The sequence below is a fragment of the Cryptomeria japonica genome, chromosome 7 (genome assembly GCF_030272615.1).
Source record: "Cryptomeria japonica chromosome 7, Sugi_1.0, whole genome shotgun sequence".
In the NCBI taxonomy this organism is placed as follows: Eukaryota; Viridiplantae; Streptophyta; class Pinopsida; order Cupressales; family Cupressaceae; genus Cryptomeria; species Cryptomeria japonica.
Window position 1 is genome coordinate 124,636,367 of NC_081411.1, and position 11,032 is coordinate 124,647,398.

At 31.4% G+C, this 11,032-nt stretch overlaps 1 protein-coding gene across 1 annotated transcript; it reads right to left on the reverse strand.

Moving 5' to 3' along the window:
* Positions 1-519: 519 nt before the first annotated feature.
* Positions 520-2,314, reverse strand: LOC131056280 (AAA-ATPase At4g30250). The gene has a single exon (XM_057990630.1). The coding sequence runs from the start codon at positions 2,267-2,269 to the stop codon at positions 791-793; it is 1,479 nt and encodes a 492-aa protein (XP_057846613.1). The 5' UTR covers positions 2,270-2,314; the 3' UTR covers positions 520-790.
* Positions 2,315-11,032: the final 8,718 nt, after the last annotated feature.

Consider the following 11,032-nt stretch of genomic DNA (forward strand, 5'->3'; position numbering starts at 1 on the left):
CAAACTCTTCAATCCAATTAGTTAGGGAAGGTATGTTATCCAAAGAAAATTTGACAATTAGAATCGCCTTCTAGCTTTCTATTTATCTCAATGCCAATTCTATTATTGTTCCCATCATGTCTCCCTCTCTTTGTCCTCACCCAATTTAGATCCATAATTGACTAATATTGCTAAAACCAATGTCTTGATCTTCTCCAAAAGAAATTTATAATCATACCATCTAATTAGATAATTTTATTATTTTAATGGAAACCTTCTCTTGATTTGCATTGCTTTGTTAAAAATACAATTCATTAGCCCTCCCTCAATCCTGAATATTTACTAGAATATAAAAACACAAATAGAAAATAAATTAGTCATTATAGTATATTTTATCTATAATGAAAATCACGACTTTTATTCCTTTTAATGAATAAAATGTTAACACTTTTAATCAATTCAAATTACAACAATTCCCTATTAAGAAAAAATCGGTAATAGAAAGACACATCCTTAAAGTCTAAGTAACTCAAGTCCAAATAAAAGACAAAAGCTACACACTAGTAGAAAGAAATAAAACCACTAAGTGACAAAGAGCAACATTGATAGGATATCATGAGTATCAAGTGTAAAAAGAGCCACAATGCCTAACCCAATATTTGAAGTGGTGCAAAAAGAGCCGCACGAATGTCTAAGACGCACTCCAAAAAGAACAGAGTAAACCCCACTAATTTATTGTCGCCATTTGGGGGGTATCACATCATTGGTTACAGCAAACAAGAAGGAAGTGAAACACACGCACATATTTATCTCAGTCGAAAACGTGAGACTCAATGCGCCTGCACCCTCTGCATTTTCCTCGCCTTTTCCTTGAACATCCCTTCCGACAACACTTTCTTGATTTCGAGTTTTGGGCCTCTTCTTCCACATCTTGGCGAGATGTGGGTGGAACCGTAAGCGTTTCCTCTTTCACCTTAATCTTGGCATCCAGACCACAAATCACATCATTCAGCGCTTCAGAGGGCTCCTCCACTTTATTTATCAAAACCTCTATAATTTCTGCACTAGTCATTTCCGCCCCAGAATTCATCTTCTCCTTCACTGCTGCAAACAGAGGATGGTCCTCAACCTGCAAATAATTAAAAGCGAGAGATTTAAATGCCTCGAAAGTGCAAAAGGAAAGCAAAATGTGCATGTCCATCCGCCCACTTCTGAGCAGGGCAGGATCAAGCATTTCCTTGTGATTCGTTGTAAACAAAATTATGCGCTCCTCGCCGCAGCAGGACCACAACCCATCCGTGAAATTGAGCAAACCGGACAACGTAATGCCGCTCCTCTTTTGCTCTTCTTGATCGCCTGGTGGAGGATTCGAAACCCTCTCACCCAGATTGAGCGAGCAGTCAATGTCCTCAATAATAATCACAGATTTCTCTCTCGTTTGGGTGAGAAGCGCACGAAGCTCCGTGTTATCACTCACTTGTGTGAGCTCCATATCATAAACATCATATCTCATGTAATTAGCAATGGCAGCAATGAGGCTCGATTTCCCTGTTCCAGGAGGCCCGTGAAGAAGATACCCGCGCTTCCAGGAACGCCCAATCCGTCTGTAAAACTCTCTTCCCTTTTTAAATCGGTCGAGATCTCTGAGAATTCTGGACTTGAGCAGGGGATCGAGAGCCAGAGAGGCAAAGGTCGAGGGATGTTTGAAGGGGACTCCAGTCCATCCTTCCCCCCAACGAGCATCCCCTGCATTGGTATACAAAGTGAGATCTTTGTTGAGCGTATTGAGCTCTGCTGCGCGATTTGTAATGTGATCGAAGTAAGCGCAGATGAAGTCTTTGTCTTGGTTCTCTGCTTTGAGAGTAAATCTCCGCCTTTCATTCACTGCATTGCGGTCTCCTCCTCCTCCTCCATTGCGCTCCTCAGTTTGGGCACTGTGAGTCCACCATAGCCTGACTCCCCTGAAGCTGTCCTCCACTACCTCATCAAACGCAGGGCAGAAGCCCAAATTGCTGGAATTCCTGGCACGAAACACACTCAGTCGTCGAGTACGGGTAATGCCTTCCACATCGTCGAGATAGCGCTCAACCGCGTCATAGAGATCGTTGGCGTTGACTCCATGACTGTCCTTGAATTCTGGAATTTCCAGATGGTAATGGGGAGGGCTGAAATAATCTTTCACAGAGAATAACCAATCCATCAAGATTTTGTGCAGGTGTGGGGGAAGAATGTTTTGCAGGAGAGTGAAAAGGCCGATAAATGACCATATTTTTGCAATAAGTTCCTCCATTGTCAACAGAGATTCAAATAGAATTGATCTCTTGTTTGGAGAAATCTGGACGAAGAGTTGTGATGTACTCCGAGCTATTTAATGTGGATGACGTTGCCTACCCACATCGCAATGTGAAAGCTTCTTCGCGTAAATTACCGTGACGTGTATAGCCGGATTCCTGGAACGCGCAAATATACTTTTTAAATCATAAAAAAGCGAGGACAAGAAGGGGCATCCTTATACTTGTTTATTTTAATAGACTTCAATGAATTATTGTTTTTAGAAGTGGGTCAATGATTTTGATTAAAAGCTAAGCAGGTCTTTTTAATTAACTAAATAATATATAAGAAATTGCATAGAAAGCTGTCAACAAGGTGTTATGAAGAAAAAAGAAATGGTTATCTAAGAGCCGAATTCAAAATAGAATTAACTAGCAATTGCATCTTGGTGTGCAATAAGTACGTCGAAAAGGTGTGGAAGGTCAATCAGGAAAAAGATTAGTTTATTTCTTACATATATTTGTAGAATACATGCGAGGTCAATTGGTAGGCCATTTAGCAAGTGATTTTTGTGCAACAAAGGTCTTAGTGGAGTAGTGATGCTACTTGAAATAGGGATAAAAATATGACTGTAACAAAACCAGGAATGAGTAGATAATCAATAGGCTCATGTTATGTTTGCAAGAGAGAGATGGTAAGTAGATAGAAGAAAATTAGAGTGAGATAGAAAGAACATAGAGAGAGGACCTAAGAAGGAGAGGGATATCCAAGAGGGAAGAGGTAGATAGAGAGATACATTGGCATATGAGAGATAAAGGGAAAGTGACATTGAGAGAGAGATATAGACAAATAGATTAGAGTGGCAGAGAGACCAAGAGATAGAAGGAGAAATATAAGAGAGATAAAGGAAAAACGACATTGAGAGGAGAGATTAATAGTTAAAACTTGATCTAAAGAGATTAATAATTAAGATTGCATCTATATATAGATAACATCTAACAAAATCAACCAGCATGATGTTATGATGGGTGCTAGTCTCTTAAAACCTTGTAGGTGTTGAACTCTATTAATAAAGTTTTGTGATAGGAACTTACGTGAATAGATTGTAAATAAAACCTTTTGTGAATTATTTATTGAGGTAGGGGATGGCAATGACATCACAATTCAGTTCTAGAGTCTTGTGTCTAGTATAGGAAATGATTAAATTCGATGTCAATTTAATGAATGAAAAATGATAGAAATTCAATTGTGAAGGTAATTTGAATGATCTTGAACTCTATCAACAACAGTTTGTATCGATGTGCGAAGTCAGTTTGTATGATGGATGCTAGACTCTTAAAACCTTGTAGGTGTTGAACTCTTTTAGTAAAGTTTTGTGATAGGAACTTATGTGAACAGATTGTAAATAAAACCCCTTGCGAATTATTTATTGAGGCAAGGAGTGACAATAATGTCACAATTCAGTTATAGAGTCTTGTGTCTAGTATAGGAAATGACTACATTTGATGTCAATTCAATGAATGAAAAATAATAGAAATTTAACTATCAGGGTAATTTGAATGATCTTGCACTTTGTCAACAAGAATTTGTATTGATGCACGAAGTTAGTCAATTTGTATCATAAAATTATATCACACAAATTTCATATCTACAAACCATGTGACAAATTTATACACTCAAAATTGATCGAGATTCACATATTCAACTCAAAGCTAATAAGCACTCGTCATAAAATTATAAACAATAAATACATCTAGACTGTCTATATACCAAAATGATTAGAATCTACGTAATATTAGAATTATCCATTTTCTATCATCCTAAAACTTAATACATTTCCTATAACATTTACTTTTAAATTAATAAGTAATATTTTTATATTATTACTCCCACAATTTTTTATATTGATCTAAAATAATCTAATCTAAAATATATAATTTTTGTTGAATTAGCCTAAATAAGCCATGGGAAAGGTTACATTCCTTTACAAAATAGTGTAACATTCACATTGTGAGAATTTGGAAAAATATTTACATTCATCTTACAAGCATCCTTCATTGTGATAATCCAAACAGTTAGATAGATATTAAATGATCACATTAATTTGAACAGAGTTTTTCAAATATGAAATAGTGAGATATTTCGTAGTTGATTTCAGAAATTGTCCCAATGAAAATAGTTGCTAGTTTCTTGGTCTTTAAAGTTAATTACAAGAAAATATATGTTACCAAGTAGAGAAAGTTTTTCCAGTATTAAAACAAATATTTTTAAATATGTAGATAAATAATATTTTCTTACCTAGGCCAATTTTACTAATGATATTTTATGAGAGTAATAATCAATTGAAATGCAATTTTTTAAAATAATAATATAATTTATAAAAAACTATCAATTGATATACTTTATGATAACTATACTTATTTTACTTTATTTCTCATCATGACCAACATTCATGGAAATCCTATGCGACAATGATTTTGAAAACACCCATAGAAAATAGATTAAAAAAAACAAAAAAATCAGAATAATAATGTAGTGTTTCATTTATTCCAAAGAATAACATGGGATGGATGGAGAATGGAAGGCTAGCCCAGCCCACAATAACTTGAATATATTACTACAATCTATAGAATGGATATGCCTATACACACTTTCTTATTCATAGAAACTAAACCTAGGGGAAGAGCACCAGTAGCCGTCATAGCTAACTTCGCGCACCCACAGATCCTAAATGGTACATCGGATTTTGATTTTTTTTTAGTTGTTTTCGTATACGACTTAACTGCTTATAGCTATTGATCTGGCTTCTGGGTAGTAACGATGCACGCTGTGGAATTAGTTATGTGCACAAAGGTCAAAAAGTACACATTTCAAAGTGTCGCATGATACCTAACTAAAGATGTTCCAGTAACCGTCAACTCAAAACCGCTAGTACTCGTTGACAAATGTCCCAATAGTGGTGCACAAATGTTCCAATAGTGGTACACAAATGGGACAAATGTTCCAATAGTTGTGCACAAATAGGCCATATAATTACAAAAAATGATCGGCTATTAGTACAAAACAAATTTATTAATGGTGTTTTCACTATGATGGCTATCGGGGGGTCAACATGACAATAAGGTGACGGTTATTGGAACTATGTTATCTATTGGTGCTCTTCCCCTAGTGGTTGAAAAGTTTCTTGTTCAAGCTGTGCATTTGGAGTGTAACAAACAATGATGCAAACCAGCTGATTTATTTGAATATCTGCCAAATATATCGTGGGGATGCACTTTGCTCTGCAGCATGTGATTCAAAAGTTTCAAACATCCATGGTGAACAACACACTCTTCACATACTTGGTAGTAGATTGGGACTTATCATCATTAATTACTGGATTTGAATGCAACGTAGATATTTTTCGTACAGGCAATGTCAGTGTGTTATAAATGCACTGAAAAACTTTGAGTAAGTGAAAGGATGGTCAAAACCTCACATTAACTCAAATAACAGCGAGGATGAAAAAGGGCAAAGACCGATGGATGGGTAGAATATTCACCAAATAATTATAAAAAAAAAATTTGAGTGGAAGATCCATTTGTTTTGGGTCAACCATCTTTCATTTAGATTATTTTTAAATTATGTCTATTGAATCTATATTTATTTTAAAATATTCAATGCAATTTTTGTTTGAATGGTAAACATCGTTTAGATTAGTGAACAATCATAATTTTTTTCTTATCATACATATCTCTCTTTTTAGTTTCACCATATTTTTATATCACAAACATTACAAGTTGTTAACTATACAACAATTTGTTTTCATCTTTACCATAATTCACTAAACATATCTAAGATATTAATATATTAAACAAAACATAATACAATTTTCCACAGATTCTTACAATCTTCACACCAATTGTACATTCATCACATAGGGGAGAGGACCCAGTAGTTGTGCACCCTAACTTCGTGCTTCTCAAAATCTTACGTGGAAATTTCAAATCACTCCAAATTTTTTACAGCAGCTTACTTGGCAAGTCCCTTGCTTATAACTAAGGTTTCAGGGCCACATCATAAAATACGATGCCACATCAGCATGCTTTTTGCCAAGGTGTCAAAACAGCCCAAAAAAAAAAAGTGAGACCAATAGGTGTGCAAAAGAGCCCCAATACTTGTGCAGCTGATGTGGCAGCACATGATTGGTTACTTTTCACAAGAAATGGTAAATTTCAATCAATTATTGGTACTTATCATACAACTATTGGTGCAGTGTTGTACAAAAGTTGGACATTAAATCGACAAGTATGGGGGTATTAAATCAACAACTTCTATCACAAGAATTGGAACACGCTGAACTCCTGGTATGAATTGGATATGAAACCAGTATGAACACAGTAAATAGTACATCACATCAATTGTTATGAAATCCTTACCTTGTTGATTGCCATTTGTTCATTCATCTCTTTCCTCTTGTCACATAAATACAGGTGAAATTTTTTAAACCAAATAATTGGTGACATATATAAAAATTCAAAGGATATATAGAGAAGTGCATATAATGAAAAGGTACAATGAATAGAAAAGCTAATGTAGACAATTAACACTGACTTAGCAAGGTACCTGTTCATAATTGTTTCCCACACCATATTGGCACGACACTGGCTATGCAGTTCATGAGTAGAAACATGGCAGAAATAGTACCATGCGTGGTACAATTTAAAAAATAAAAATATTAAAAACTTTTTAATTTTAACATTTTATATTTTTTTTGTTTGGAATTTTTATTTTTTTAAACTATTTTTAAGATTACATATAATAATATATTAAACTATATAGTATAGTTATAATATATATGTACACATTAAAAATTATAAATAGTAAAAATTAATTAGATATTTATTGTAAATTACTAAATCTATAAAATAAAAATAATACAATATTATATATAATTAAAGTGAAAAATATTGGTTATTCAAATCAATATATAATAGACAATAATATTAATTATAGAAAAATAATATAACTATAAAAAATAAACATATTAAAAATATAAATATATAATGTTAAAAATATTTATATTTATCAAAAACATAATATTATTAAAAAATACAAATATTTAATGTCAAAAATAATTAATAAATATTATTTTTTTGGTTTCAAATATATATTTATTTAAAAATTTATATTATTTATTTGTATATATTTTTTAAAGTCAAATAATATTATAAATAAAATTTGCATTTAATATATATCTTAAACTAAATTATATATTATATTATAAAGAATTCAATAAATAATTTATATATGTATTTTAAAAGTTAAATTAAATATGTAAAGATAAAAAAATAAAAATTAAAAATGTAATCTTAAAAATAGTTAAAAAAATAAAAATTTCAAACAAAATGAAATATAAAATGTTAAATTAAAATGTTTTTAATCAATAATCTTTTTAATTTTTTAAAACTATATCACTAAATTTTAGTAATACTAAGTTTCTAATAAATATAATTATTTTTGACATTATATATTTTTATTTTTATTTTAAAAAAAATTCATACATATATATAATCACATTACTAAATTATATAAGAATAAAAAATTTATATATGTCTAAATTAAATTTTTTTTTGATAAATATAATTAATTTTAATATTATGTATTTCTATTTTTTGTATGTTTATTTTTAATTATTTTTTATAGTTATATTATTTTTCTATAATTAATGTTATTGCCTATTATATATTCATTTAAATAGCCAATATTTTTCACTTTAGTTATATATAATATTATATTATTTTAATTTAATAGATTTGGTAATTTATAATAAATATATATTTAATTTTTACTATTTATAATATTTTATGTGTACTTATATATTATAACTCTACTATATAATTTAATATATTATTATATGTAATCTTAAAAATAGTTAAAAAAATAAAAATTCCAAACAAAAGAAAATGTAAAATGTTAAAATTAAAAAGTTTTTAATGAAGACTTTTTTATTTTTTAAATTGTACCACAGATGGTACTGTTTCTGCCCATGAACTATAGCATACAGTGGCATTAGAAGCAGTGAAAGAGGAGGTGTGGTTTATGGGGCTGCATAGCCAGTGCCCACCATATTGGCCAAGAAAAATCTCGTGCGCTTACAAAACAATGTAACAACAATAATAAAAGTAGCAACGGGTTTTGAATGGCCATTGGGTAAAAATGTAACACAACGGTAGCTTGTAAGCCATTAAGAAGTGACTGATGGGTAAAGAGCATATGATACGCATGATGCCTCTTGCCCCTTACTCAGAAATGGCACAAAACCGTGTGTGCTAGGTATGTGGGTTTCCTTGTTAACGTTACTTACTAACATAGATAATAGAATTTGTCAATAGAAGAAATAACTATCGTGGAGATGGTCACTCATACTACACAACAGTGTCAACTCGGTACCCCCATTTTACAGGTCAATGTTATTTGAAGGAATATTGCTAATACAAATTAGAAAACACCAAGATTGCAAATCGACCCACTCACCTCCATCTCATTACACATGGAATCTTGATAAGCACCACCGAATAGTCCTCTAACTTTCCACCACGCTCTAGATCACATCTATGAACTCAACTCGAGGCACAAGCCTGATCTTCTTGAGCCGAATCCAAAAACAACCCAGTGACCAAATCATCGTATCCAACGACTTGATTAGGAACTGTAGACACCTAAAATTGTCCAGTCTAATTAAATAAATATTTTATTTATTTAATTATCTAAGCCTAATTCTTCTATTAATTAAATAAATCCTTATTTATTTAATTAATTCATTTATCCTCTTCTAGCCTTATTTTTCATTTAAATAAATACATTTATTTATTTAAATTGTCATTTTCCTAAATTAAATAAATATTTATTTATTTAATTGATCCCACTTCTTCTATTAATTAAATAAATCTTTATTTATTTAATTAATTCATTAACCTTTTCTACACATGACACATGTCATTCATCTCTTAATTCATACACTACCTACCCCTTTCATTATTTTATTATTTCCTTTACCTACCCTCTAATCCTAGCCGACCTCCTTTTACACCTCTCAATCTTATCCCTCCATTTCTTATAGTGTCTTCTATATAAGGAGATGCTTCCTTCATTATCAAACCCTAATCGACAATTTGGAGGACTCGACTACATTACGATCCTACTTGCAACCACATTCTGTTCTTTGTTGAGCTCTTGTGCACATAAAATCTGAGAGCAAATATATATCAAGCAAGATCAATGGAGATAGGAAGAATGGAGATGAAAACCCTATTGGACATGTGATGGTATAATCTTTGTGATTTCATGTGATTTGCATTGTCTTAGGTAATCTTCATATGTTATGGTGGATCTTTGTTGATTGTTAGGCTAGGGTTTTGTGGTTGAATTCATTTAGCCTTTCAATATTGTTATTATTGTTATCCATTTTCACCATAAACATTTTGGCACGCCCGGTGGGACATGGATTTTTCTTAGATCTGTGTTTTTTTTGCAGATTTTTTTAACCCTATATTGCTATTTTGTAAAACAATTTGGAGAATAACCTTGTGCAGCTAGGGTTTTGGACACAAAATCAAGATCTTGGAGAGATTCGATCATATCTCACAAACGGCTAGGAAATTTTGCACCAAATGTTTTTTGCAGGTTGAAGAAAGTATCAGGAGCTCTAAATCCAAAATTCAGAATTTTTGGAGCACATTTTCATTTTCTAGGAATTTTTTATGATTTTTCATAAAAAATTAATTTTGAGAGCAAATGAGAGAATTTTTTGGATTTTCTTACATTTTTGGAAATCTCTCATAATTATACAGAGGATCTGTTCTTTGTGAATTTAATTTTGATGCAAAATATTTCCCTAAAAATCGGATCTTTAAAATTAGGGTTTTTCTTTATTTTGATCAGATCTCACAAACAACTTTGAATTTTAACATAAAATTTTTTTTGAAGGTTAGGAAAAGTATTAGAAAGATTCAATAAAATTTTCAGATTTTTTGGATCGATTTTGCATTTTATATGAATTTTTTATGATTTTTCATAAAAAATTAATTTTGAGAGAAAATTAGCAAATTTTTCAGATTTTCTTACATTTTTGGAAATCTCTCAAAATTATACACAGGATCTGTTATTTTTTATTTTAAATTTGATGCAAAATTATTCTTCAAAAATTAAATCTTTGAAAATTAGGGTTTTGCATTATTTTACTCATATCTCACAAACTGCTTGGATTTGTTGCAAAAAAATTTTTGTGCAGGTTTGGAAGACCATAAAGACTCTCCAGTAAAACTTTCAGATTTTTTGGATCGATTTTGCATTTTATATGAATTTTTTATGATTTTTCATAAAAAATTAATTTTTGTAGCAAATTAGCAAATTTTTTGGATTTTCTTACATTTCTGGAAATCTCTTAAAATTTTACAGGTGGTCTTTTTTTATGATGAATCAGATCTTTGAATTGGTCAACAAAACACATTGTTGAAGGCCCCTATTTCACAAAGTCTTTTGGATCTAAAATTTACCTAACTTGTGTGCTTGCAGGAAGGGGTGATTATTTCAAACAATCCAAACTACTAATAAATCTTTGTTGCAGGTCCTTGGCAAGGGTTTTTGGATTTTTATTGTGTACCTTGTTTTCATAGACTAGCAAACACTTCAATTGGTGCACTAAAATTGAATCATTGTCTTTTGTGTCTTGAGCAATAGGCTCTTTTTGTTTAATCTTTAGAGGGCCTATCTTCCTGTGTGGTCATTAGGACTACTAGTG

Bases quoted from the DNA above. Each gene is read 5' to 3' on its own strand.
- LOC131056280 (XM_057990630.1), bottom strand. From the start codon at position 2,269: ATGGAGGAACTTATTGCAAAAATATGGTCATTTATCGGCCTTTTCACT.